The sequence below is a fragment of the Pristis pectinata genome, chromosome 17 (assembly GCF_009764475.1).
Source record: "Pristis pectinata isolate sPriPec2 chromosome 17, sPriPec2.1.pri, whole genome shotgun sequence".
Classification (NCBI taxonomy): Eukaryota; Metazoa; Chordata; class Chondrichthyes; order Rhinopristiformes; family Pristidae; genus Pristis; species Pristis pectinata.
In genome coordinates this window covers 13,467,608-13,495,480 of record NC_067421.1, presented here as the reverse complement: position 1 = coordinate 13,495,480, position 27,873 = coordinate 13,467,608, and the positions used below count along the sequence as shown (strand labels likewise).

Genomic DNA, 27,873 nt, shown 5'->3' with positions numbered 1-27,873 from the left:
GCTGTGCAATGCGAAGGAGCGCTGATTCATCAGTTAATGAAAATTGTAGCCTGTAATCAGTAGGAGCTTTCCTTGCCCTGATGTGATGAGACTTCATAATACTTAAGAAGCAATGTTCAGGACTCCCAGGCCACTTTTTCTTGACCGTGTATTACTGGTCATTACATCCATCAAGTCTGTCCTGAAGGTGGGACAGGATGTACCCAGGGATTGGGATGGAATAGTCTGAGATACTGACTGAAAGGTTTGATTCTAGTGAATACAAGTGTAATAAACTACTGTTTGAATAGCCTGTGGAATAGCTCCCCAAAAGCTAGGCCTAATGGGCTGTTAATGTCTTTGTTCAGTTTAGATTAATGCTGGGTGGTCCATGCACTTTTATTCATATTCAGTTTAAATGAATATTGAAACAACTGAAAGGCTTATTTGAGAGTTAATTAACTGTGCGTCCAGAGAGAAGATTGGAATTTGAGTACATCTTTAAGGTAGAAATCAAACTCTTCTGCAGCAACCCATTTAGTCTTACTCAACTGCTTGTTTTTAGTTAGTTCAAGTGCAACTGACTAGAATTCTGTGCAGCCTCTTTAATAAACACTGGAAGGTAATTATCTTTACAAAATTCACAGCCTGCGATAACCACAAGCTAAATTGGCACTAATCCCAAGAACTAATCTCTGCCACCCTAGAGGCTCTATAGCACAAGAAATATTGGAGGGGAAAAAATCCCCAGAATGTATAGAGGGAAGTGTCATCACTGGAAAAAGCCTCTATCTATTGCAATGGCATGCTCAGTAGCAGAATTACTTCCCCATTATAAAATTTTCATCAAATATAAAGTTTACCAGGCAAACATATCGACAAGAAAATTATGGCAGATCCTCTTTCTTAATAGAAAACAAAATGCTTCTTTTTGATAGCATCTTTTGGTAGATTTGTAATTTTACACAGTTCAACAGTCTGTATGAAAGATTATTCTGTCCTAAGTGGATCAGCTACTCATCTGCTGACTACAAAGCAAAAAAAAATGTCCTTGAAAATAATCCTTCAATTTATGAAGAACGTAAGAAATACAAACAGGAGTAGGCCATTCAATAACGGGACTGATCTTTTAACTCATCATCCCTCCCTGCACTGATCCCATATTCCCTTGATTCCCTGAACATCCCAAAAGTCTTTTGACCTGTCCTCGAATGTACTCAGCAACCTGAGCTTCCACGGTCCTCTCAGAGAAATCCAAAAATTCATCAGGTGAAGAAATTTCCCCTCAGCTCGCTCTTGTACGGCTGAGCCCTGCACTGACTCCCCTGGTCCTACAGGACCCAGCCTGAGGAACCGCCGCCGCGTCCTGTGGTGACATCTCACGCAGGCAATTGGCTTTGGAGAAGTCCCACTGCTGTGCAAGTCCAGGAGTATTCCAGTGTGGTTAAAAAAAACAATTAGCCACACTAGAACTCTTTGCCCCTCGCTGAACACTTCCAAGGGGCCTTTAAGAAACACCTTTAACTGTGCCCACCAAACAGTAACACGACATTAAACTGCTGGGTTGACCGAACTTACCGCCCTAGCAACGGCCACTTCCGCCACTCCCGGAAAAGCGCCACGAGCCCCGCCTCCACCTTACACCCATTGGCGCAGGGATCAGGGGCGCCCGCCGCTGTCGCTGTTGTGAATGGTCAGCCGTGTTGTCAATCAGCGAGGCCGCCGAGCGTGGGCAGTGATGGTTCGCTTCAAGTCCAGGTAAGGCGGTGGGGGAGAGCGACCGTGCTTTCCGTGCGATGTAAGTTCCCTCAAACGGATGGAAACGTCCAGTGAACTTAAAGTGTGATGGGGTCACGGTGGTTGACTTAAAGCCTGCAGCACAGAAACAGGCCCTTCGGCCCAACGGGGCCATGCCGACCCAGATGCCCATTAAACCTGCCCCATTTGCCCGCGTTTGGCCCATTTCCCACTAAACCTTTACTGTCCATGTACCTGGTCAAGTGTGTTTAAATATCGTTAATGTACCACTTAACCAACTCATGGTTAATCAACCACTTCCTTTGGCAGCTTATTCCGTGTACTCTGGGTGAAAAGTTGCCCCTCAGGTTCCTATTAAATCTCTCCCCTCTCACCTTAAACCTATGCCCTCTAATCCTTGATTCCCCGGCCCTAGGTAAAAAGACTGTGCATATTCACCGTATCTATTACCTCTCATGCTTTTCTACACCCCTCATTCTCCTACACTCCAATGAATAAAGTCCCAGTCTGTTCAACCTCTCTTCATAACTTGAGTCCCAGGAATGTAAAGTCCTCAACTTTTCATTTGCTTTGCAGTATGGTAAATGTGTAGTTAAAAACGCATTTTCATTTAGGAAAGACCATCACTTTACCTTGACTATTTTCCACCTCTTCCCCACCTAAAGTTTCTGAAAAATCCCAGAAAATTGCAGATGCTGGAAACATTCAGCTGGTCAGGCAGCATCTTTGGAGAGAGAAATAGTTAATGTTTCAGTTTGAAGACCCTTCATCAGGTGAGAGGGCCCTTCCTTGATCTGAAATAAAACATTACTAATTACCTCCTCTGGCAGCAAGTTCTGGATATCAACCATTCTCTGTGTAAAGCAAAACTTTCTACTCAAATCCCCTTTAAAATTCCTTGCTCTCACCTTAAACCTATGATCTCTTGTTTTTTGTACCCATATCATGGGAAGAGATTTTGACTACTCATTTTTGCCTCTGATGATATATTAGAAGTCCCTATTCTCAAAATTCTAGTGTTAGTGTGAGTAAGACCATGCTGTGGTGTGGTGGAATGTCTTCATGCAACACACAAAGCACAGGAGGAACTCAGTGGGTCAGACAACATCTATAGAGGATCCAGGTGAATGGTCTCAACCCAATGTCGATACTCCATTGCCCTCTAGAGATGCTGCCTGACCCGCTGAGTTCCTCCAACACTTTGTGTGTTGCTCCAGATTCCAGCATCTGTGGTCTCTTGTGTCTCCTTGGTTGTCTTCATTACCTTCCATAAATGAATCCACGTATATTTCGTTAATAGTTGGGAGTTCCAACAGATTCAGTGGAAGGATTTCCTCCAGACCACTTACAATGTGCAGGACCAAGTTATAACATAGCACTGTAGCCTACACTTTTGTGACCTGTTGCAGGAGATTAAATCAACCCCATGCCACCAGACGTATTTGATGAAGTAGTTATTTCCTGGAAAGCCTGGTATATGTTTTTCCAGTCAGAGGGTTCATTTCACTGAAAGTCTTAAAGGATGTTTAATGACTTGCTTACTGATAATTCAGTGAACAATACTCATTCTTGATTAACAAATTATGCAAGTAATTATGTCTATACGGGTTGAACATCTTAAAATATTTGTAGTTGGGCAGGCAATGATTGTTGGATAACATGGGCTTCCTATTACCAGTCGTGAGATGAATTAATGTGGAGGCACAGCTTGAACTCATTGACTAAGTAACACCTAGCAAAGTTGTGTCATTATGATACAGAGAAAATACTAATCAAATCTGTGGCATTTCTCCATGTTCAGATACCTTCTATGTGAGATAGTGTTTGAGAAGCCACACTATCGACAACATATAGATGTCCGAAGCATCATTCGAAATGTCAGAAACGCAATCACTCAAACACATGGTGACTTTGGGATTGGCTGTTGTAGTTTACGTCTGGAAGGTTGGTAACAAAAGGTCCACATTAATTAAACCATAGGGTGAAGGGGTTAAATACAATCCATTGGTCTAATATGTTAATGTTAATTTCACTGAACAAGTTGTATCTCTCCCTGCTCAGAAATAATTTTGTCACCAAAATCCTGATTTAGCCTTGCTGTGTTTGACTTGTGTTTTGATCCTGCATGGAGTATTGGGTTATTTTTTCTCAACTGGGACTGTTGCAGTTTTCCTCTGCTCATGGGCAAAAGGGAAAATTTAGCCAGTTCTCAGCTCTGATCACTCCAAGATAAGAACATTAAGGAACAAGGGAATTGTATTTCACTATAATTTTTCCCTTCCTGGAAAAATAAATGGGAAAAGGAAAGAACTATTTTGTTACACCACTAAGATCTCCGTAAAGTTCTGCAGCTGAATGGTTCGGTTATTCCCCATTAACAGTTTTTACATGCAAAAAGTAGCATGTTAAGTTTCTTTTACTTTCTGGTCTCCTGTTTGATCTAGAGTTGAGCTTCTGCCCCGATATTCTGACTTCCACACACTCACCTTAGCCCCAATATTCTTTCCAGCTGAAATCTTCTTCCACGCTTCTGTAACCCACTTGCGTCGCCTGGTGTAATACCCTTCTGGTTGGCCTTCCATAAAACTAAGCTCATCCTAAGTTCTGCTGCTTGTATCTTTATTCGAGCCTATCAACTCTGTGCTCACTAACTTGCATTAGCTCCTGGTCTGCAAGACCAGGAGGTAATGCAAGTCAGAGCATTATTTAAAATTCTCATTCAAATCCCTCCCCAACCTCTTCCAGCCCTATAGCTCTCTGTAACCTCTGCATCCCTCCAATTCTGACCTCTTGTGCAGCTACGCTCCCTTGACACACAATTCTCCCTAAACTACCACCTCACTCCCCTCCTTGGAAACATAGTTCTCTTGGCAAACTTTTGTTCACCTGCCCCAATAACTCTCCCTTTGCATCAATGTTAACGATTGTCTGATTTCACCCCGGTGAAACAGAAGAGAATATTTTTCATGTCAAATACATTTCTTTAAATGTACCTGTGTTGTTGTTGTGTAGGCAATTGTTTACTTTTGCATCTGGAATCATTCAGATTTATTGACTACAACATGATTTTTTTCATGTACCCTGTCTGAAATATGGTGCTGGTGAATTTGCTAGCTGACCACATGGACTATACACATTCTGCAAGTGTTGGAAATTTGAAATGAAAATTGTAAATATTATAAACGTATAGCATGAAATGCAGCAGGAGAAGGGCTTGGTTAATGGTCCAGGTATAGATTCTTTCATTAATAACAAACATGTAGTTCGGCTGGAGTAAAGAGGGGAGTTGGAAAAAAAACTGAAAGGGCAACAGGTTCTCCAATCACAGCCAACTGAATGACCTGCAAGATGTTTATTTAAAAAGCAGAAAAATTGTAAAGCCCTGAAGATTCTTGCAGTCCGTTGAAGGTGAAAGTACATCTGGAAAGTAAAGATTTTCATCATCTGGAGTACAGGGTTACCAGTTTTCAAGGAATTAAATACTAATCTCCTGGAAGCTGGTCCTAAGAAAGAAATCATTGTGGTATTTACATTTTATTCATTTTCTTAATATTCTCATTGATAAAATGTTGGAGAAGGGATAAATGGCTCTTTGATATCCAGTCTATCTATGTTTGTAGTCAGCCAGGGGATTTAAAGTGGAAACCTTTCCCGGATTTATGAAAAGATAAAAAGAAATCCAGTAGTTTGAAAAGCGGCAGAATATAGCATCCTGTAAGACCATGCCATTTGTTGTGAAGCAAGTAATGATTAAACTTTAAAGATTCTTGTTGCAGTAATCAGAATCAGGTTTATTATCACTGACATATGTCGTGAAATTGTTTTGCGGCAGCAGTACAGTGCAAGACATAAAAATTAACATAATTAGTGTCCGTTGCCAGAAGAAAATCAAGGGTTAACCGATTCAGTAATGAGTTTACAGTTAATCAGTTTTGTGCATAACTCTTGTCTAATGCAACCTGTTGAAACAAAGGAGCAGAGCTCATTCCCTTAATCTATCACTCTTGGGTATTATGTCATTGCCATCAGCTTCATCTTGTCATTAAGCCATGTTCCTTCCTTGTACTTTTTCCAAAAGGAATTGTTATTCTGAGTGTGTCCTGTGATATAAGATGTACATATTGTTTTTCCAGGATGAGAGATTTTATTCATATGGAGAGACTAGTAGAACTGAGATTGTTTTCCTAGAGCAGAGGTTGAGGCGAAAATTAGTTGACTCTAAATTTTGAAGGATTCAGATAAAAGTAGATAAAGAGAAACAGTTTCCACCAGTCAGATGGCTCTAACCAAAGGACACTTTTAAAGGAGATGATACCATTTTAATACAGCAAATTATTATAATCTCAAATGCATTGCCTTCTAGGTAAAGCAATTTTCAAAGGGCAATTGTATATATTTGAAAATGAAATAAAAATTGGATGGCTGTGGGACAAATGGAAAGCTTTTTTCAGAGTGCCATCCAGGCTAAATAGCTTCCTCCCTGAGCTCTAATACTATTTGGCAATTAAAAAACACTAAATTATAGATTTGCTTTTCAGCCTTTTTTCAAAAAAAATTGTTCCAGCTAGATTTTTCACATGCAAATTTAATGTCTAATTAATTGTGCAAATTTTGCAGGGGATTATTCCTTCTAATCATTCTGCCTTGAACCCTGGAGGGAGAAAATATATCATAGATAAACTTACATTGTGGCTGTACTTTGACGATTTAATGCTTTTTTTTGTTTCACTCCTATCCCCAGTCACATATCTAAATGCCTACACTGGGATCGTCTTAATAAGGTGTCAAAAAGACTTCTACAGAATGCTATCGACAGCGCTGATGTTTATCACCTTTCTGGAGAACAAGAACCAAAAGTTTCCATGTTTTTTTAACACTTTACATGTGGCAGGTAAAAATGCTGTGTAAATTCTGAGGCAGAATTGGTCATTGGAGCCTGTGAATATATAAGTTGCTAACTTCATCTTGTTTACCAACTCTAATCTTGTCTCTGATCCTCATTTCCCCTTAATTGTCTCAATTAGTTTCAACAGCCTTTTGTGACTGGATGATTTTGTATCCTATCATGCAATTTGTTGGGGTGTTGGGGTGGTGGGAGGGGAGAAGGATGGAGAAAACAGTCTTTTCAATTCCACACTTATCTTGGTTGAGTAATGCCACTCCTGCCTCCTGAGTGAGAAAGTTGAGAGTTCAAACTCTATTCTTGTGATAAACACAAAATCTGAATAGGCTCCATCACTGAGGGAGAGTGTTTGAACTTTTTGAGGAGAGGAGCATCAAACATTAATTGAACTTTCAACAATTAATCAAAGAGAAATGTACTTGTATGTATGTAAACAATTCCACCCTTGAGTTTAATGCATTAACTTTTACACAACAGTAATAACCATGAGTTTTTTTTAATTCAAGGTACAATTCGAAGCTGCCAAAAGTTCCTGATCCAGTATAACCGCAGGCAGTTGCTGTTGCTTCTCAGAGACTGTAAGACCAAAAGTGAGGAAATACTACTTTTCCAATTAAACTGCTGTGGAATGGCTGGGATTTCTTTATTGGTTGTTTTCTAGTGATAGTTATACCTGACCAGCACAAAGAGAAAGTAAACCTCCAATAATTTAGCTGAAATATGAGCATCAGTGTTAAGAAATTGGTCACAGGGTTCCTTAAGCATTGAGTTGAGGGTAAGGTTAGGCTTTGCTCTGATTAAACTATAGATCAAAATCACTGCCTTCACTCAATTTTTGTGCTTATGTGAAGTATTGCTCTGGGCACATTGGCATAAAAATTGTACCCCAGTGCAGCAATACCTTCAGGTGAAGACACAAAACTAGGCAGGAAGATTTTATCATACTGCTTGATGATGGCGTGAAAGTAAAGCTTATGCTTTTGGGCCTTTCAAATAGGCATTTTAATTATTTTTCTTCTTCATTTCAGAGGAGAGAGAATCTGTTCAAAGATCTCTTCTGCATTGTTCACTAAAGGCATTGGATGAAGCTCAATCATATGACAGAAGTGAAGAGATGGAAGGAACAGATACTGATTAAATGGTTTTTGAAATCATTTCACTGGGTAATAGTGAAGACCTGCATTGTGGGAATGCTTCCTTGCAGACCTCCTGTATGATCAGGGTGTTTACTATGTTGCAAACCAAAGCTACAAAGGTTACAAATGTACAGCTCGCACACTGATGCTTTGTGAACAGGGTGAAAGGCAACTTCCCAACTTTACCATTGTACATTGTCAATGTAACGCTAACCACATATGATTGTACCAGCTGATGTTAAAAAGGGCAAACTCAGAATTCTTCAGCCACTTCAGCAGTCAATAGTATTTAATGATGTAAAATGACGTCAATAAACAATATTCCATTTTTATCCTAGCCTTTGGTTGCCATGGACAATGCATTGCCCTAACGTTGTCACAAATTACTTGGCACAGCTTCATCCAGGCACATGAAAAGCTAGTTCTGGTCTACTGTTGCTGATCAAATGATTGCAGGGGAGCATTGGCCTCTTAAGCTTCCTGAAGATGACGACACAAAAATGGAAAGTAACTGTAGTATGTCAGAGTTAATTAGCTGTTGAGGCTACAGCAAGAAACTTGTGGGATTTTGTGGAGCAGAGAATGAGTTTGTCATTGTTGGTTCATAAAGTTGATATAAATACTGCTAATGGAATGTACCTGCAGTGTACTGCCTTTTCATGAACTTGCTGATCCTTGAGTTTTAAGTACAAGGATTTAGATTATTGTGAAATTAAAAAGCCTTGGTAATACTCCACCCTCCTTTGTCATCTCTTCTCCAGCCTAACTCCATTACTGATTACTATGTGTTTTAGTTCTACCAGGTTTACAACTGCATTAATAGCCCATTGCCCATCATCTGGCAATACTTGTTTTTCCTTTTAGTTGTTTTCCATATCAGTTTATACTGCCTTTGCAGTGAACTACTCTCAATTATGCTTGTATTTTGACTAGCTTGTGCTATTCACCCACCACTGCAGATACCCACTGAACCTATGCTTGTCCTGGTTTATCCATTTCAAAAACACTGGTTCCTGACAGTTTTGCATTCCTGGTCTAGAGTACTTTATTCTTACACCACATGGATTTTCATGTTTCACTGCATTAGCTTCTACATTAAGACACCATCCTAACTAGTCTCTGAAGTTGAAGATCACTCAGTTGATGCTCTGCACCAACACAACATGGGTCAACATTATCCCACGAAGGGACTTCAGACTTCAATTTTACATTTTCTCTCACTTACCACCACCAGGATATATTTGAACTTCTGTAACCAACTTTCAGCTGCCATAAATCCCATTACTTGTATTCTTTCCCATTCATTTGAAGGATAAGGACATTGCAGGTAAGGCCAACTGATGAGCTACAGTCTGGAACTACAGTTCATCTCCCCAAACCACCAGCTGCAGTTGAGCAAGGAGTTCTAGGATTTAAATCCAGTAATGATGAAATAACTGATAATTCCTTGTTAGGAGAGCATGCAACTGAGATGGAAACCTGCAGTACTGATGAACCCGATGAAGGTCTCAGGTTTGGGAAATGCTATTTGTAGATGGGAAGCCATTCAAGCAGGCTGTTTTGTGTTGACTATAATCAAAATGCTTGAATGTCATTGTAGCTGTACCCATCCAGACAAGTCCATTGTACTCCTGCCTTGCAGAAAGCCTATGGAGTGTTGGGAGATAAATCTCTCACCTGTTCCCGTAGCCACAGTATTAGTGCCCACTGTAGTTAAGTTTCTAGTCAAAGGACATCCTAAATATTGATACTGCATTGAAGTCTGGACCACTTGAAATGCAACTACTCAGAAAATGGAATTGAACAATGCAAAGATCAACAAGCAGTAATGGTTGGAGGCTGATATACCTTGTACAAAGGAAGATGGTTAGACGCCAGCCAAGGGAAAGTTTCTCCCCCTCGATTCCCAGAGTTCAGTTTCACCAGGGCTTCCTGATGACATGAAGTACAAACTTGATGTGAACAGCCATCAGTCACACATTTTTGGACCAAGGCAGTGAAGTCTCCCACCTGCAGTATCTTTACTGCTGCACTGCTTCCAAGTGCTATTCAGCTGATGGTCATCAAAAGGAATTTTCTTTGCCATAACCAAACAGAAAATACTGAAAACACTCAGCAGCTCAGGTAAGTGTCTAACAAAGGGTCTTAGATCCAAACCATTAACCTTTCTCATTCCACACCCACTACCTGACCTGAGAGTCCAGCATTTTATCTTTTTATTGCAGATTTCAAACAACTGCAGGTTTTGGATTTTCATATCCTTTACTGTTTTGAAATGTTGAGACTTGTGGATTCAGATTCAACAATGAGAACTCCAAGTAATTTTCTCCCTGTATTCTAGAGTAGTCACCTCCAGTGAATGTCTTCCCCAGTGCTACAGGACAACATGCATTATCCACAGTGGTTCTGTCCTATTAGGAATTGTGGCAGAATCTTGGGGTGAGTCAAGTACACCTCAAGTCTGTTGCTCAGTTCCACTGTGGGACTGCTCCTCTAGCAGTATCCCAAGTTATTTAAAGAATGACTTGACAAAATGGCCAGGATTGCAATTTTTGCTGTGTCAGACTCCAGTGATGAAGCAGATACCTTTTTTAAAAATCTAGTCCTTCAGGTTTACTGTAGCAGCTTGAAAGGATGATTGAGCAATTTAATAGGATGGTTAAAAATCAACTGAATTGCTATTGATTTGGAACCATACATCAGGTGAGGATTGCAAATTTTCTTTCTTTGAAGAACAGGAGTGAACTAGATGAGTTTCAAAACAGGCCCATAGTATCATCATCACTTAAGACTAAATATTTAATTCCCCAGCTGCCAAGGTAAGATTTTAACTCTTATCACCAAATTTAGTCCAGAAATTTTAATCACTTCATCACCATCCCCATTTTCTTTAATCTTTAGACCTCAGACCAGGGAGTGGCAGGTTTATTACCCTGAAAACTCTCCAAGCCTTCAGGGTAACAAGTTTCATCCTCTGGTTCTATCTTAGGTTTGACACCTTCTGAATGGTGCAGCTTCCCCATGAATCTTCAGACAGCCCCAGATCTGTTTTTTCTACTTAGTGCACCTGCTGCAGCTAAACTCTTCCCAATGTTAGCTGTGGACTAATAGCCTAATTGAGTATTATCCCTCTCCATTTTAATCCAGAAAGTCAATTCATTTATGAACAGGGACTTTGCCATCCATATGCTTTAGGAATGATTGCTTAACTGAATTTACATGAAATCAATGCTTTATGCAATAACATTGCCCCTTTAGTGAAACCCTTCCAGTTAGCTTTACCTTCCACAACTTGATCTACCCAAGTCATGATGGCACTATGGTTCTTGTCATCAGGATGTCCCCTCAGGTCCTCTGGTATCTTTGTCCAAGTATTTTACCTGTTATTTTGCAAGTGCTAGGGCAACCTCAAAATGTCCATATACACTCAACTACATAGTAGTGAAATGCCAAATAGGGTGAGTGGGAAGAGTGATCAAAATAATAGCACTGGGAATGCTGCAAGGTTGGGGAATGGCTCTTTTTATGTAGTTTAAGACATCTTTCATCAGGCAAGTATTTCAAACTGCAGAATAAAAGACCCACTCATTTAATCCAGAATTGATGGTATCTCCAAACAAAAAGTAGCAAATCCATGGAATCTTCCATAGTTTACAGTTTAGATCTCCATAAACAGGTGTTGACAGGTAGCCAAATTCCAAAATAATAAATTAACCAGATTTTAATTGATTCATGACACCATAAATCAATGGCAAAGTTAACATTTTGTGCCTATCCCGATGTCTGTGAATATCAGAAAAGCTACAAAATAGTTTAAATGATCACTTTGTGGAATGTAAGTCAATTTTTTTCCTAAAGAAATAAGCACATGTCAATAAAAGTTTAGATGCCAAGTGCAGATGTAATGACGAACTATTTAAAGAACTTAGTGTATAAAATAGTTAGCCAGATATCTGACTACCCAAGTCAAGAATACAAAGCTATATTCTGTACAACTTGAGTAGAAACCCAAATTACAATACATGAACAGTACAGTTCCTCAAATAAAATTGCAGGTTAATGCCCAAGACAATCAGTGTAAAGATTTGAATTATGAACAGTGTGCGTGAAGCTGTAACATTTTCATTACAACACAAGCCATTTTGGTTCACTGAGTCTATGCCAGCTCAGAGCACTCCCATTCTCCACTAATTTTCCCTTGTAACCTATTCTCTGGCACAATGCCATTAACTCCACCCACCCCATCAACTGCAGATTCTACCACTCAACTAAATGTTAAGAGCAATTTACAATGCCCAGTTAACCTGCCTACATGCATGTCTTAGATGTGTGGGGGGGGGGGGGTGGTGGTGGTGAAAGAAACCAGTGTACTGGAAGAAACCCACATGGTCACAGGGAAAACATGTGGTCAGGATCAAACCCAGATCACTGGAGTTGAGGCAGCAGCTCTACTTAGCAGTGCCATGCCTTTAAAAAGTATTTTTCAATAAATGTTTCTACAACTTGCATTTTATAAGCTCATTGTACACAATGAGAATTAGACAGCAGGATTTGGAAATGTTAAATATGCTCAGCAGCAACAGTTCATTTTAAGGACAGTAACATTTCAATAATCTGGCACTCTCAGGACTTTGATGTTACTAGATTGGCAGATTTTCTGGACTACTGGATATCACTTCTACTAGTACACCAACACACTTGGTTCACTTTTTATATAAAAAATTTTTGCACATTGTAATGAATTTTCCTGTGAAAAGGAAGCACAGAAACAGAGCCCCAATGAGTCAGATGCCAAACCATCAGGATTTCCAAACAATCGGAGAGCAGATTGGAGTTTTACTAATTACATCACCAAAGATGAATATAATGACACTGTTCATATCCATTTAACAATTTATGGGACATTTTGCACTGAACTTATGAGAATTGGTAGGTTATGGATAAAAAGTTGAAGCATAGAGAAATATTTCCCCCAAGTATCAAATAGGTCTAAGATTCACCCACTGTTGCAATTTATTCACACAGCTTATTTTCTAAACTGTTAGCCTATTAGTTTTTAAGAAAATGTTCTATTAGGGTAGGAGGGCATCTGGTTTAGAGAAAAGACAAAGCAACCATCTGGCCTTAAAATTTACCAGTGATTTAGTTAGTCTTGTTTCTCAGGTGTTAAAGAATAGCACTAAATCCAAGTCATTTACATTAGATTTAAATTAAGCAACCATGTTAGGGGACAACCTTTTGACAATTGTGGCAGTAGGAAATTTTAATCACATCTTTGCAGGAGCACCATGTATAGCCATTTAACCAAAGCCTTCCATTTATAGTTTAAGACAAATAAACAACATTGTGCACAATATTCTTTTATTGTATCTGTTACTTTGCTGTTGCATTAAAGGAAAGTGAAGGGTAGAAGTAACAAAGCCAAACACAACACTTCATTAGACGCCTTGCATCCACTTTCTTAAAAAGATACACCACTTTTCAAATTAAAATCTTCAAAAGCAAAAGGGATATTCCAGCCTTTACATTTTACTACCAAACAGAACAGGGTGGGATGAGGAACTCATTACTACTAATTCAATATCCTGAATACTAATGAGTAGGTGTGCTTTGAAAAGAGTAGATGAATACTTTGTAAAACTGCAGTGTTGTTTGTTGAAGGGCAAAGGGGACAGAACACCATTGACTAATTTTGTGAAGTGTTAAAAGATCACAAGCCAAATATTTATAGAATGGCTGCTTCTTGGAAAGGGTGATAATGTCATGAAATAGTTTCATTCTCTGGTGAAATTCTACACATTATGGGGATTAAATGTGGGTTTTAACTGAAATTTTCTTATTTTAAACAAAAAAATTCCCAGACAATTTGAATACATGAATTGATTACAGTGTCCAATTCACAACTGTAATAAATTTGTGTACATCATAAACTGGAGGCAAACTTTCATTTACAAACCACTCAAACAAATGCCCTCACTAACCTGTTATGGATTTGAAGTACAACCAAAAAAAACAAAGTTGGGTATCTGAAACTACAGCAGCAAATTAAAAAACAAAACACTCTCACCCAGACAGTAGCTTATGTAAATATGGGCAGTGGCCGTCTGTGGCGCTGGGATGGGTAAAATGGGGCAAAGGCTGTCTACGTTATTTTGTATGAACTACTGAAGTGCTGAAGAGAAGCTTCTGTTTTTTCTTCTTCTTCTTCCCATTCTTCTCTTCTGCAAAAATAAAGAACACAAAATTAGAAATGCTTACACACTCATACCATTTACAATTTAAATTCAAGAGAATTAAAGACATTTCTTTGGATGAGTGGTACATTATTCCCTTGTATTTGCAAACTACTAGATTTGCAGACGAAACACCAAAAAACGTGCTATTCAGTACTTTGAATATTTTAGAAATGGGAATTCAAAGTTGTTACAGCATCCCACCAAAAAAAATTGACAATATACACAAAAGGCAGAATCCTGACAGATACCCGTGTGAAACTAGGCAAATAAAAGCAAATTCCTGTTAAGTCACAGAAGGGTAACAGCACGACAGGAGGCCATTAACCCTGCCATGTCCATGCCTGCTCCAAGAGCAATCCAACTAGTCCTATTCCCGTCCTCTCCACAATCCTGCCAATTCTCTTTTCACTTACCCATCCTATTACTTGAATTCTACAATCTCATTTAACTCCACTGCTTCCCACGGCAGTACATTCGAAGCATTAACCTCTGGCTGTGCAGTAAAATTTTTTTTTAAAAGATCTCTTTATTAGTCACACATACATCGAAACACAGTGAAATGCATCTTTGCATAGTGTTTTGGGGACAGCCCACAAGTGTTGCCACACTTCCGACACCAACATAGCATGCCCACAACTTCCTAACCCGTACATCTTTGGAATGTGGGAGGAAACTGGAGCACCCAGCGAGCATGTACACACTCTTTACAGACAGCGGACAGAATGGAACCCAGGTTGCTGGCATTACACTACCATGCTTGTATCACTGAATTTAGGTGACTGGACAATGATCAATGTCACCTTGTTCTTCAAACCCCTCCACCAATGGGAACAGTTGTGTTTAGCATAATGCATTACTCGCTGCAGCTTAGGGCATAAAATACCCATCCCATCATGGAGTCAAATGCACAGACAAAAGATGACAAAACCTATTCCACCAAAAGCTTTACCACAGCCTTAGGATTACCATTAAACAGTATTTCTTAAAAATCAAATTATTTTCAACATAATGTTTAGCAAAGGACTTCCACTTCTCTTTCCTTTCATGTGATTTTGCAATCACTCCCCTACCTGCACAAGGTTCTGGAACTGGAACTTTATCAAGCTTGAGGAAGGCTGCCTCCATGGCCTGACTGAAGGAATTTTGAAAGCTGGGTACAGGTACACGGTCCGAGATATCACTCTCTCCATCACTATCTGCTGGGGGCATCAAACTGGTTTCTGCTGTTGGACAAAAAATTTCCACAAGTTCACTGTTGACATTCACACTAATATGAAGCAGCAAATAACCACAGAATTATTGGAAAGTCTTACTAAATATTAAAAAGAAACCTTTTCTTGGAGTTACTTTGGGCCACACTTCTGCTTTTGCCTTCCCATCCTTCAGCATCTATAAATAAGAAATACTAACTAGCATTTAAGGTCTTTAATGTAGAAGTAAAAATAAAATCAAAGCAACAGTAAATAGAGACGTTAACCCAGAGCAGACAAATTCAGGTGTGGGCAGATGTTGGAAGAGGCAACGGAAAGGTGCTGTTTTAAAAAATTCTTATAGATGGAAATGGAAATTAGAGGAATCACACAACGGGTTGAAAAATGTTTTAGGAGTGTGATATAGGGATGAAGAAAATTCAGTGAAGAAAATGAAGGCATGAAGGATTTAAGAAGAATTTTAAATTTATGGGATTGGGACACCACAAGCTAACTGGAGTTAGGCCAAAGTTTACAAGAAGACAGGTAGGAGGCTGGCCAAGACAGCAGAAAAATAGCAAGTCTGGAAGTGATAAAGGCATAAGAATTTGAGTAACAAACAACTGAAGCAGAAATGGTAAGCAGATTTAATTTTAAAGATCTGGAAATGGGGCTTAAACTCAATCAAATAAGGTACCCAAGGTAAGTCAGACAACAAAGGCGACTCATGAAGGAAATGAAATCAGGGACAGAAGTTGTGTGCCAAGGACTTTTGCTCATATTTTCAAGAATTTCCAATGGGAGGAAGTTATGGTTCAGCCAAGGATGGGCGATGGACAAGCCAGAGAGCAGACACACCAAAGGCAGCAGAGGACTGGCTATTAACATTACAAGAAAATATACTCCATGTGTGGATAATGTTTCTAAAAGTATCATGTCAATAAAGAGAGAGGGGCCAGGAAGCTTGAGCCATTCTAGCTACAATGAAGGGAAATGCCAAAGATGAATAACGGAGAGAATGAGGATGCAGTCAATAACTTGCATTTATATAGCATCTTTGAAGTGTTCGAAGATGCAATAATTGAACATGATTCAACATTGGGCTATGCAAGTAATAAAATAACAGGATCCCATAGGTAGGTTTAAGGAGCATCTAAAAAGTGCCAAAGGGGTTAGAATTTGAGAAAATTCCCAACTTTTGGCCAATAATGCTGAAGGAAGGACCTTCATAAGTGAAACAAAGAAAACTTGGCATAAGGGCAGAAATGGAGTGCTAAGAGTAAACTACAGACAAGCTGGAGGAAGTTGTAGAGAAACAGGCCATGAAGGTGTGAGAACAAGGATGAGAATACCAAAATTTTGAAATTATCCAACTGGGAGCCAACACAGTCAGCAAGTTAGTTGAACTAGACAAGTGAGCTACACACATTTGAAACCGATCAACATAACTTTAGGGGACATGAGAGACTGGCTAGGAAAAGGCAACCCTGAAGGCAACCCAGGATGAGATCTGCAAAGAGACTGAAGGATAAAGAATGAGTTATGAAACTGGCAAGGATCTTAATGGATGCAAAGGCCTTAGACAACCAGAGTAACTTAGAACCATGTAAAATGCAGCCGATGGTGGTGATTTCAAAAGGGGCAAGAGATTATACCAAGCAGAGGAAGTTTCCATTGCTGGCTGGCAAAGGTGGGCATTGCAGGGAGGATTGGTCACAGGACCAAAAGGTTGGCCTCATGGGTAAAAGCAATTGAGAGAAAACAAAAGATACATATGGGAAAGGGGAGAAGCTAAACAGATTGATTTTTTGCCACTAAATGCGTCTATAAGAAACTCATATCTGAAAGCCAAAGGGGATAGAGGGCTAGAGGTATTTAAAAGTTTATTAAAATGTGGTAGCAATGTGGTAAAAAGTGATGTCTTAAAACGTATGAAGGTAGAAATCTCCAGGGTCTGATCAGGTATATCCAAGAACACTGGGAAGCTGGAGAAGAAATTGCTGGAGCCCTGGCTGAGATACATGCATCGTTAGCAAAAGGTGAAGTGCTGGAAGACTGGAGGGTGGCTAATGTTGTACCTTTAAGGGCTGCAAAAACCTGGGAACTATAGACCAGTAAGCCTAATATTGGTGGTAGGTAATTACTAGAGGGATTCTAAGGGATAAGATATACAAGCATTTGGAAAGACAGGGATTGATTAGGGACAGTCACCATGGCTTTGTGCGTGGGAGATGTCTCACGAATTTGATTGAGTTTTTTTTTTGAAGTAACCAGGGTGGTTGATGAGGTCAGAGCAGTAGACATGGTCTACATGGACTTCAGTAAGGCCTTTGTCAAGGTTCCACATGGTAGGCTGCTATGGAAAGTCAGATCTCATAGGATCCAGGGAGAGCAAGCTAACTGGATACAGCATTGGCTTGATGATAGGAAGCAGAGGGTGATGGTGCAAGGTTGTTTTACAGACTGGAGGCCTGTGACTAGTGGTGTTCCCCAGAGTTTGGTGCTAGACCCATTGCTATTTATCATCTATATTAATGATTTGGATGAGAATGTACAAGGCATGGTCAGCAAGTTTGCAGATGACACTAAAATAGGGTCATTGACAGTGAAGAAGGTTATCAGGATTTAGAGGGATCTTGATCAGCTGGGTAAGTGGACTGAGGAATGGCAAATTGAGTTTAATTTGGATAAGTGAGAGGCATTGCATTTTGGGAAGACAATTAGGGCAGGACTTCCACAGTGAACAGTAGGACTCTGGGGAGTGTTGTAGAACAGAGGGACCTAGGAGTACTAGTTCCCTGAAAGTGGTGTCACAGGTAGACAGGGTGGTGAAGGCAGCTTTTGGCATACTGGCCTTTAGTCAGGGCATTGAGTATCGAAGTTGGGATATTAGGTTGCAGTTGTACAAGATGTTGGTGAGGCCACATTTGGAGAACTGCGTTCAGTTTTGGTCACCCTGCTATAGGAAAGATGCCATTAAATTGGAGAGTGGAAAGGAGATTCGAGGATGTTGCTGGGACTCAAGAGACTGAGTTATGAAGAGATGCTGAGCAGGTTGGGACTTTTTTCATTGGCACATAGGAGAATCTTAGAGGTGTATAAAATCATGAGGGGCATAGGCAGGGCAAATGCATTCTTTTTCCCAGCAATGGGGAATCAAGAAATAGAGGGCATAGGTTTAGGATGAGAAGGGAGAGACTTAACAGGAAATTGGGGGGCAACTTTTTCCACTCAGAGTGGTCAGTATATGGAATGAGCTGCCAGAGGAAGTGGTTGAGGCAGGTACATTAACAACATTTAGAAGGTACTTGGACAGGTACATGGATAGGAAAAGTTAAGGATATGGGCCAAATGTAGGCAAATGGGACTAGCTTAGATGGGAATCTTGGTTGGCATGAACAAATTGAGCTGAAGGGCCCATTTCCATCCTGGATGACTGACAATCCAAGAACGCATACCAGTTTAGACATTGTATAAATGGAATGCACTGCAGTTAAATCATTCTCAGTAGCATCACATTTACCAATCCTTACTTTAATCATACTGGGACAAATCATTGCAGATGTTTTGCATATCAAAATATTTATTGTTACTGTCAGCCAATGATATAGGGGCAACAGTTAGTAGTCTACAATATCACATCAATATTATTCAGTAAATTGTCCATTTACAACTTCTTGCAGTAAAAGGGAAATTCTCCAGAAAATGCAATGACTTAAGAATAGTTACACAAGTTATCGACATTAAACCAATCTCAAGATGCTTGCAACAGTGCAGACACCAAGCTTAATTGGTAGGGAAACTGCTGATATCATCTTTACTTTGGCTAGTCCAGTGTTGTCAAATATAACCACAAAATATTTTTTGACTGTATTAATATGCTAGTTGAGTTTTGAAAAGCCAACTGAAAAGGTACACTCATCTGTTTTCTCCAGAGGTGGTGAGATGACCTTTTGAACATAACCAGTTTATTGACTTTCCAGTCACATAAATGTTATTAATTTAACCAATATTTCATTCATTAACTCCATTAAAAACAAATAATACCTTTAGGCTTATTTTAACTGGATATACACTATTTTATAATCCCCATGAAGGTTGACTAGATGAATCAGAATTAAGTGGTTAGCAATTTGGAACACTTCAACTTTCTTCATAAAATTGCATCAGAATCTAGTCTATAAAAATGAAATGAAAGCCAAGGATACAAATTAGTGACTGGAGTGCAGTCAATTGCCTGTAACATTCCATTTTTTTCTTTGAGAATTTGAGAAATACAAGTTCTAAAATTCTCAGGTGGTTAGAAGGGATGAACAGTCCTTGCAGATTGTCATTTCTGTCTCATGAAGAGCAAGGTAAACAGCATTAATCACCCTAAATTCAGTATTTCTCCCCAGAGGTAAAATCAACGTCATGAATACATATATACTTCAAAATTAAAAGTTAGATTCATGTTACCATAGAACAGTATAGCACAATACAGGCCCTTCAGCCCACCATGTTGTGCAGACCTTAATTTACCTGAGCAAATGAAGGAAAGTGCATATCCTCCTCCATGCTACCAACACACACAGGACTCCCTGGACTAAATGCAGGGGCTGATGGATTCAATGTTGATTCTACAGGAAAAAAGAGAATTCAGAAGTATTAAAAACATTAATTAGAATACTAAGCATTGTAAAAAAAAAAGTTCAGCAATATAGGCCTTTTAACTCATCTCCAACCAGAAGCTCAAGACAGTTGTTGCAGACAGAACATAGGTGCTCCATAAGATGGTTGCCTCGTCTACACTTGGTTTCACCAATGTAGAGGCCACATTTTCAGCACCAAATGTAGAAGACCAGGTTGGAAGAGGAGCAGGAGAACCTCTGCCTCACCTCAAGGGCTGTTTAGGTCCCTGGATGACAGTGAGGAAGGTCCTGAAAGGACAGGTGTTACACCCCCTACAGTTGCAGGGGCAAGTGCCAAGGGATGGGGAGGAGTAGTTGGGGAGGGATAAGCAGACCTGGGAGTCCCAAGAGAGTTGTCCCTGTGGAAAACAAGGGGTGGGGGACAGTGGGGGGGGGGGGGGGCGAGGGCGAGAAAGAAGAGGCTAAAATATGACTGGTGATGGGATTGCAGAGTTCCATCTACCCCTCTGATTCCACATCACCTACTAGGCCTCTGTCCCACCCCTCCCTCTCCCCCACTGGTTCCATGTGCTCATCATCTGCTCCCCATCTGGCTTCACCTGTTACCTACCAGCTTCAGTCACATCCTCCTCCCCCACCTGATTCCATCCACTCTTCATCTCTTCCCTATCCGATTCCATCTATCAGCCTCTATTCCACTACGTACTGCTACATATTGGCAAGCTTTCCTGTTCTTTCAGTCCTGATGCAGGACCTCACCCCAAAACATCTACTTACACCTTTTGTCTCCACAGATGCTGCTTGACCCAGAGTTCTTCCAGCACTGTTTTGTTCCCAATTCCAATATCTAAGTGCTCTTCTGTCTTCAAAACCAGGTAAAGTACTCCTGCACGATTCCTCTTGCAAATGTGTCCCACAGGCCCCTTAATCACCTTATCCATCTGTCCTGCTACCTTCAGGAATCTGAACAGATCTATGGATCTGAAACTGTTGTACATGTCATAGTAACCCTACTATCTACTGCACACTTCCTTGCTTTGTTAGCCAAAGTTAAGTGCTTCACACTACCAAACTGAATGAATCCCATTGTCACCTTCACATCTAGCTGATCCACTGACATCTTTCAACAGTTGACACCTTCCTTTAAACCTATGTGTAAATTGTGGTACCTTGTGCAAATCGCTTAACTGTGGTCTCTACATTCAAGTCCAAATCTTTAATGTATACTGAGGGTAACACCTAGCATGAAGAACTCCCAACACAACCCCTCCTGGATGTTAGAACTACCAGACACTACCACTCTTAGCTTTCCATGTCTGTGTCAATCTAGCCTCCCAGCTTCCCTTGGATCCTGTGGACTTGAGCCACTAGTAATTATGGTACTGAGATATTAAATAATCAGCACAAATCATGGGGAAGTGCATCATTTTTGCTGGGGTCACTTCCCTTCGATACAAGAAACAGAATCACTATATCAGAGCATCTATCATTAAAGGCTGAAAGAAGTGGATTTCCATTCCTTCTTGCCCTTACCCAGCTCTGATAGAAGCCTAACAGAGTCACCAATAATTCAGTTAAGGACAATACTAAATGTGAAAGTTATGTCCATTTGAAGTGGAAAAATACCCATTATCAAAGATCACAATGTCTACAAAGAGTATTAGGGACCAGTAAAACATTAACTGTTACAGGTTCTTATTTAGATGGTCAGATAAGCCTTGCCCAATGGGAAACTATGACACCACAGACTTCCGGATGGAGTGGCATCGCTAAACTTACTTTAAACCACTGGTGCTATAGCAGAAGCAATTTCAAGTGACAAGTGAATCACACAATACGAAGTTCTCAATGCTTATTACCAGAACATTAAAGGTGCCTCCAAGTACAAAAATAGTGAATAGTGTACTACTCAAAGAATTAAGACTTGGTGTTGGAATCTATAATTTTAGATTCCAAAGTTTTAGAGATCTTGCTTAAAAGTTTAAACCATGATTATATGCAGGAGTTTCCAAGTGATTCAATTACTCTCGTTATTGCTATCAAATTAAACAGAACACTTACCAAACCATTGGGGGGGGGGGGGGGGGGCGGTGGTGGTAAGATAACAAAAGGGCTACAGGGTTTGCAATCCAATAGAGTATTAATGCAAATCTGAATTCACAAGAGTTCTGGTTCTCCTGGAAGAGGCTTTGCATATTATACAGGCAAAACTAAAATAAACTAATCAAGCTACTATGAAACTTCTAGTAGGTGGGGGGGAGAGAGACATTAGTAAAGGCATGACCAAAATGCTGTGAATCAACTTCCCCATTCTGCATTTATTTAAAAAAAGGGTTATCAGCAGCTGATTTATCATGATTAATCAAGAAAATCAGTTAAAATTTGAGAGAGCACTAGCAAAAAACACTTCAGCATTAGCACAGCAGCATTAATTTAAACAGGCATTCCACTGCTATTGCCTGGCAGTGCCAAACTATTTTGCATATTGCCACTTAGAGCAATTCCTGCTTCTTATCCTTCACTCAAATATCAATAATTTAGTACTCATTTTTATTACAATCTTACTATAAATACAGATCATCCCCAGACTAACGTTTATGGACACCCCACATACAAACGAGCTCCCATAATAAATTCAAAAGTCTGACATTCATTCCTATGAACAGCAGAATGCACTTCCTTTCTCTCCACTTTTAGTAATTATTCTTTCTTACCAGTCTTGTGCTTTTGATGCCATTCATTACAATACTGTGGAGGTAGGGTTACCATATTGATTGAATTTTGTATATTTTCCACCTTACAGACAAAAGAGACTTATGAACGTCTGTAAAAACTGAACCTGTTCATTATCTGGGGACAGCCTGTATAGGGACCACATAACATCAAGCAGCAAATCACTTGTGTATTGCAGTTTGACATGTGATAAACTTGCAATTGTTTAAATTTTATGAAATAAACATTTTGTTCTGAAACTATAATGGTAGACTTACAAGTAGAGAACTTCTTACCTGGCAAAGAATTTGGACTGCTGCTAAGGATTGTGCTGGCTGAAAGACTGTTCGAAGGCAGGGGGTCATCATCAGGGCTGGTAAAGGAAGGGATAAATTGTGCACTCTCTGTAGAGCCAAATGCTGGGAATTGCTGGTAGTTTTCCAGTCCAATGTGTACTTCTGGATCTAAATGAGAGTTATTAAATTGCAGACGTCTCTCAATATCAATTATATTGGAATTCAAGACAAGTGAAAGCACTCACATTTGCCTTGCTTTTCATTTTCTTCCATTTCAATCCTACGCTCTCTTCGACGTTCATCCCGAGCTTTCTTCAGGCGAAGACATCTCCTTCTGTCCAGATCAACTGTCAGTCAAAAGAAAGTTATTATCTAGGTACCAAATACCAGACACTCAATTCAAGTCACTGACTCAAGTTACAAAAACAAACCTGAAAAAGCATCCAATGTTTCTTTAGAAATCACAGGTGGTTTCAGAGCCAGTTCACAAATGCCAAACTCGCAGGTCAGTGGCAGATGACATAAGTAGCGGTGTCTGTGTCGTACATCCTATGGAAAATAATCCACAGTGATTCATCAAGTTATGTGCAAGCAACGTGCGAGTTACTTAGGGCAGCCTTTTAGAAAGCACACACCAAATAAGGTTTCCTCTTTCCAAAACAACAGGTAAACATTCCATATATAAGAAAGTTCAGTCCCCACTTTTTGTAAATTAGTGCAAGTCTAAGCAAGCCATTTCATCCCCACGGTCAAGCCATATCATTCAGCAAATGTCACTGTCGGCTTCAATACCATTTGGCTAGGGAAGATTCCAACTCACGAATGTTTTCAAGTGACTTCTACAAACTATATATGGGTGTAGGATAAACTAATTTGCCATCTTATCATAACTGTTTCATCAATTGTGCATTTTGCCCAAGCTTAGTCAGCATTAGTTAACAGTAAATTAAGTTACATACAGCAAACACTTGACAACACATTTGTTCATTTCTAAGGTCAATTCTAACATCGGAAATGAATAACTGGCGAGTTCAGAGCATGCAACCTGATTTAATTTCATCTACCATCTAAAGGAAACATGTAAAATGGAGGGTTTTTTTTTTAAGTGAAAGGGTTAAGTTTTTAATCAAATACTTGGATAGTTCTAAAAGAAAAAAGTATTGAAGCCACACTTTAATACAAGTTCGTGATCTTCATGAATAACAAGTAAGACAACTTGAAAAAATGTTTAAATATCACAACAGGAATTACATATTTTTAAAAAAATGGTTGCAATGCTTCATTGCCACCCAAAACTCTGGTTAGGATTACCACCTTGCATGACTTTACTATAAAATTTGACTAGGTGTCCCAAGTGTAGTTCAATGTTGCAAGCTGCTTTAAGACCACACATTCAAAAAATCCAAGGTGAATAAGAACTGGAAAACTGAGAAAACAGGGAGCAGTTAGTCCTGTAAGTGCAAACAGATTTAATACACTGTTTGCCCAGATTGGTCTCAAGATATGCAGGAGTGCACTCTGGCAACTTGTGCATGACCTCACCCAGTACTGCTAAATACCAAAACCCATTTCCAAAACTAAATGAATTTCATTTTCCAACAATAAAGCTCACAAGTAAACAGATTATTAAAAAGTTACTCTACCTCAGTCATTGAATGCCCAACAATCTCTACCACTGAAGCAGTGATCTTCTCAGGACAGTTCTCCAGACTACCATACTCCCTCACCAGACATCGCACATTAACTGGGCTCAGAAACATATACTGCCCATCCTCAGCTGAAAAAAATAGAAATTAATGTTTTAGAAATTAAAGCCAGAATACAAGATTTACTCAGTCAGAGCAATACCGCATGGATACAGGCCCTTCGGCCCAACGTCCATGCCGACCATGGTACCATCTAGTCCTAATTTCCTGTGTTTGGCCCGTATGCCTCCAAACACCTATCCAAGGGCTTCTTAAATGATACTATTGTACCTGCCTCAACCACTTCTTATAGATTCAAGAGCAGCACAGCACAGAAAAAGGCCCTTCACCCATCCAGTCCATGCTGACCGGATCTTCTGCCTAGTCCCATCTACCTGCACCCAGACCATATCCCTCCAAACCACTCCCATCCATGTACCTATCCAAACCTCTGAAATGTTACAATTGAACCTGCATCTACCACTTCCCCTTGTACTTCATTCCAGACTCACAACACCGAGTGAAGTTGTTCCACCTCAGATTCCCCTTTCATCCTACACCCATGTCCTCTAGTTCTAGTCTCACCCAACCTTGGGGGAAAAGCCTGTATTTATTCATCTTATCTATACCCCTCAATTTTATATACCTCTACAAGATCTCCCCTCATTCTCCTGCGCTCCAGGGCATAAAGTCCTAACCTAGTCAACCTTTCCCAATAACTCAGGTCCTCAAGTCCTGGCAACATCCTTGTAAATTTTCCCTGCACCCTTTCAAGCTTTTCATATTTCCTATAGGTAGGTGACCAGAATTGCATACAATATTCCAAATTCAGCCTCACCAACATCTTATACAACTTCAACATAACATCCCAACTCCTGAACTCAATGCCCTGATTTATGAAGGCCAAGGTGCCAAAAGCTCTTTATGACCCCATCTACTGGTGATGCCACTTTCAAGGAACTATGGATCTGTACTCCCAGGTCCCTTTGTTCTACCACACAACTCAGCCCTACCATTCACAAGTCCTACCCTGGTTTGTCCTCCCAAAGTGCAACATCTCCCACTTGTCTGCACTAAATTCCATCTGCCATTTTTCAGCTTATTTTCCTAGCTGGTCCAGATCACTTTGCAAGCTTTGACAGCCTTCTTTGCTGTCCACTACAGCCCCAATCTTGGTGTCATCTGCAAACTTGCTGATCCAGTTTTCCACATCATCTGGCAGCTCGTTCCATATGCTCACCAACCTCTGCATGAAAAAGTTGTCCATTAAGTCCCTTTTAACTCTTTTCCCTGTGCCCGAAAATTAATGCCACCTAGTTTTGGACTCCCCTACCCTGGGGGAAAAGACTGCTATCATCCACCTTATCTATGCTCCTCATGATTTTATACACCTTTATAAGATCACCCCTCATTCCCCTATGCTCCAAAGAATAAAGACCTAGCCTGCTCACTCTCCCTACAACTCAGGCAACATCTCTTAAATCTTTTCTGCACTCTTTCCAGTTTAACCACATCCTTCCTATAACAGGGTGACCAGAACTGTACATAGTACTCCGAGTGCAGCCTCACCAATGATAAGATTTATTAGTCACATGTACATCAAAACAGTGAAATGCATCTTTCGTGTAGAGTGTTCTGAGGGCAGCTCACAAGTGTCACCACACTTCCAGCACCAACATAGCATGCCCACAACTTCCTAACCCGCACGTCTTTGGAAAATGAGGAAACTGGAGCACCCAGAGGAAACCCACACAGATACGGGGAAACCCACTACTGTACAGTGACTTGTACAACTGCAACATAACATCCCAACTCCTATATTCAATGCCCTGACTGAAGGCCAGCGTGCTAAATGCCTTTTTCACCACCCCATCTACCTGTAACACCACTTTCACTCCTGTTCCATTACACTCTCTAGTCCCCTACCATTCATAATACAAGTCCCATGTTGGTTTGACTTTCCAAAATGAATCACCTCACCCTTATCTGTATTGTAATCCATCTGCCACTCCTCGGCCCACTTCCCTAACTGATCAAGATCCCCGTAATCTACAATAACCTTCTTCAACCATCAACAATACCTCCCAATTTTGTATCATCCACAAACTTACTGATCAAGTCTTGTGATTCGCATCCAAATCATTTATATAAATAATGAATAACACGGCTCCCAACACTGTCCCTGGAAGCACACCACTAGTCACCAGCCTCCATTCCAAGAAACCATCTTCAACCACCATCCTGATTCCTACCTGCCAGACAATTTTGAATCCACCCAACTAGCTCTCCCTGGATTCCATGGGACTTAACCTTCCAGACCAGCCTACCGTGCGGGACCTTGTTGAAGGCCTTGCTAAAGTCCAAATAGACAACATCCACTGCCCCAACCTCATCTACCTTTTTTGTTACCTCTTCCAAAAACTAAAAGGCTCATCAAGCATGACTTTCTATGCACAAAGCTATGCTGAATTCTCCTAATCAGTCTGTCTATCCAAATGCTGGTAGATCCTGTCCCTCAGAATTCCCTCCAGTAACTTCTCCACTACTGACATCAGGCTGACCAGCCTGTAGTTCCCTGGTTTGTCCTCGCTACAACAACGGAAAGACATTAGCCACCTTCCAGTCTTCGGTAACTTCACCAGTGGCTAACGATGAAGCAAAAATTTCTGCAGAGGCCCTCACAAATTCTCAAGGTCCTAGGATACACTCAGTCAGGCCCTGGGGATTTATCCACCTTAAGGCTGCAAATACCACCTCCCTGGTAATATGAATGTTCTCCAAAACATCTCCACTCAAGAGAGTCCCTTCTCTCGAGCAACCATGAGTTTCTCCTCAGTAAACAAATGAGAAATAGTCATTAAAAATCCTACCCATCTTCTGCAGCTCAAGACCACAGGCAGCCCTGCTGATCTCTAAAGGGGACCTACTCTTTCCCTGCCCATCTTTTTACTCTTAATATAGCTATAGAACCTCTTGGGATTTTCTTAACCTTACCTGCCAGATACAAAATTGGGAGGTATTGTTGATGGTTGAAGAAGGTTATTGTAGATTACGGGGATCTTGATCAGTTAGGGAAGTGGGCTGAGGAGTGGCAAATGGATTACAATACAAATAAGGGTGAGGTGATTCATTTTGGAAAGTCAAACCAACATGGGACTTGTATTATGAATGGTAGGGGACTAGGGAGTGTAATGGAACAGGAGTACAAATGCCCTCTTTACACTCCTGATTTCCCTCAAGAGCATCCTTAATCTTTTGAGGCATCACTTGCACCAACTTCCTAAACACAATGTATGCTTCCTTTTTCTTGACCAGAGCCTTAATATCTCTCGTCAGCCAAGGCTCCC

General features: G+C 40.3%; 2 protein-coding genes and 1 long non-coding RNA gene across 9 annotated transcripts in view; 1 reads left to right on the top strand and 2 right to left on the bottom strand.

Annotated features, from left to right (window-relative positions):
- Positions 1–1,581, bottom strand: part of LOC127579517 (uncharacterized) — a 47,125-nt gene extending 45,544 nt beyond the window's left edge. For both annotated transcript variants that reach the window (XR_007957685.1, XR_007957686.1), the window contains exon 1: positions 1,558–1,581. This is a non-coding gene — a long non-coding RNA (uncharacterized LOC127579517). The remainder of the gene's footprint in view (positions 1–1,557) is intronic.
- Positions 1,582–1,632: 51 nt separating this feature from the next.
- pop5 (POP5 homolog, ribonuclease P/MRP subunit) lies at positions 1,633–8,512 on the top strand. Its single transcript, XM_052032303.1, has 5 exons — positions 1,633–1,737; positions 3,539–3,681; positions 6,479–6,628; positions 7,147–7,230; positions 7,669–8,512. The coding sequence occupies exons 1-5, from the start codon at positions 1,670–1,672 to the stop codon at positions 7,776–7,778; spliced, it is 555 nt and encodes a 184-aa protein (XP_051888263.1). The 5' UTR covers positions 1,633–1,669; the 3' UTR covers positions 7,779–8,512.
- Positions 8,513–13,120: 4,608 nt separating this feature from the next.
- The window catches only part of rnf10 (ring finger protein 10), a 41,754-nt gene continuing 27,001 nt past the window's right edge, over positions 13,121–27,873 (bottom strand). For 2 of the 6 annotated variants that reach the window (XM_052031863.1, XM_052031865.1), the window contains exons 10-17: positions 24,485–24,618; positions 23,273–23,390; positions 23,087–23,188; positions 22,842–23,009; positions 19,724–19,821; positions 15,326–15,401; positions 15,083–15,235; positions 13,121–13,997 (exon numbers count right to left, since the gene is read on the bottom strand). In XM_052031863.1, the coding sequence (XP_051887823.1) occupies positions 13,924–13,997; positions 15,083–15,235; positions 15,326–15,401; positions 19,724–19,821; positions 22,842–23,009; positions 23,087–23,188; positions 23,273–23,390; positions 24,485–24,618 (923 nt within the window). In that variant the 3' untranslated portion in view covers positions 13,121–13,923. The remainder of the gene's footprint in view (positions 13,998–15,082; positions 15,236–15,325; positions 15,402–19,723; positions 19,822–22,841; positions 23,010–23,086; positions 23,189–23,272; positions 23,391–24,484; positions 24,619–27,873) is intronic. The other 4 variants (XM_052031866.1, XM_052031868.1, XM_052031867.1 and 1 more) reach the window with 2 other exon arrangements.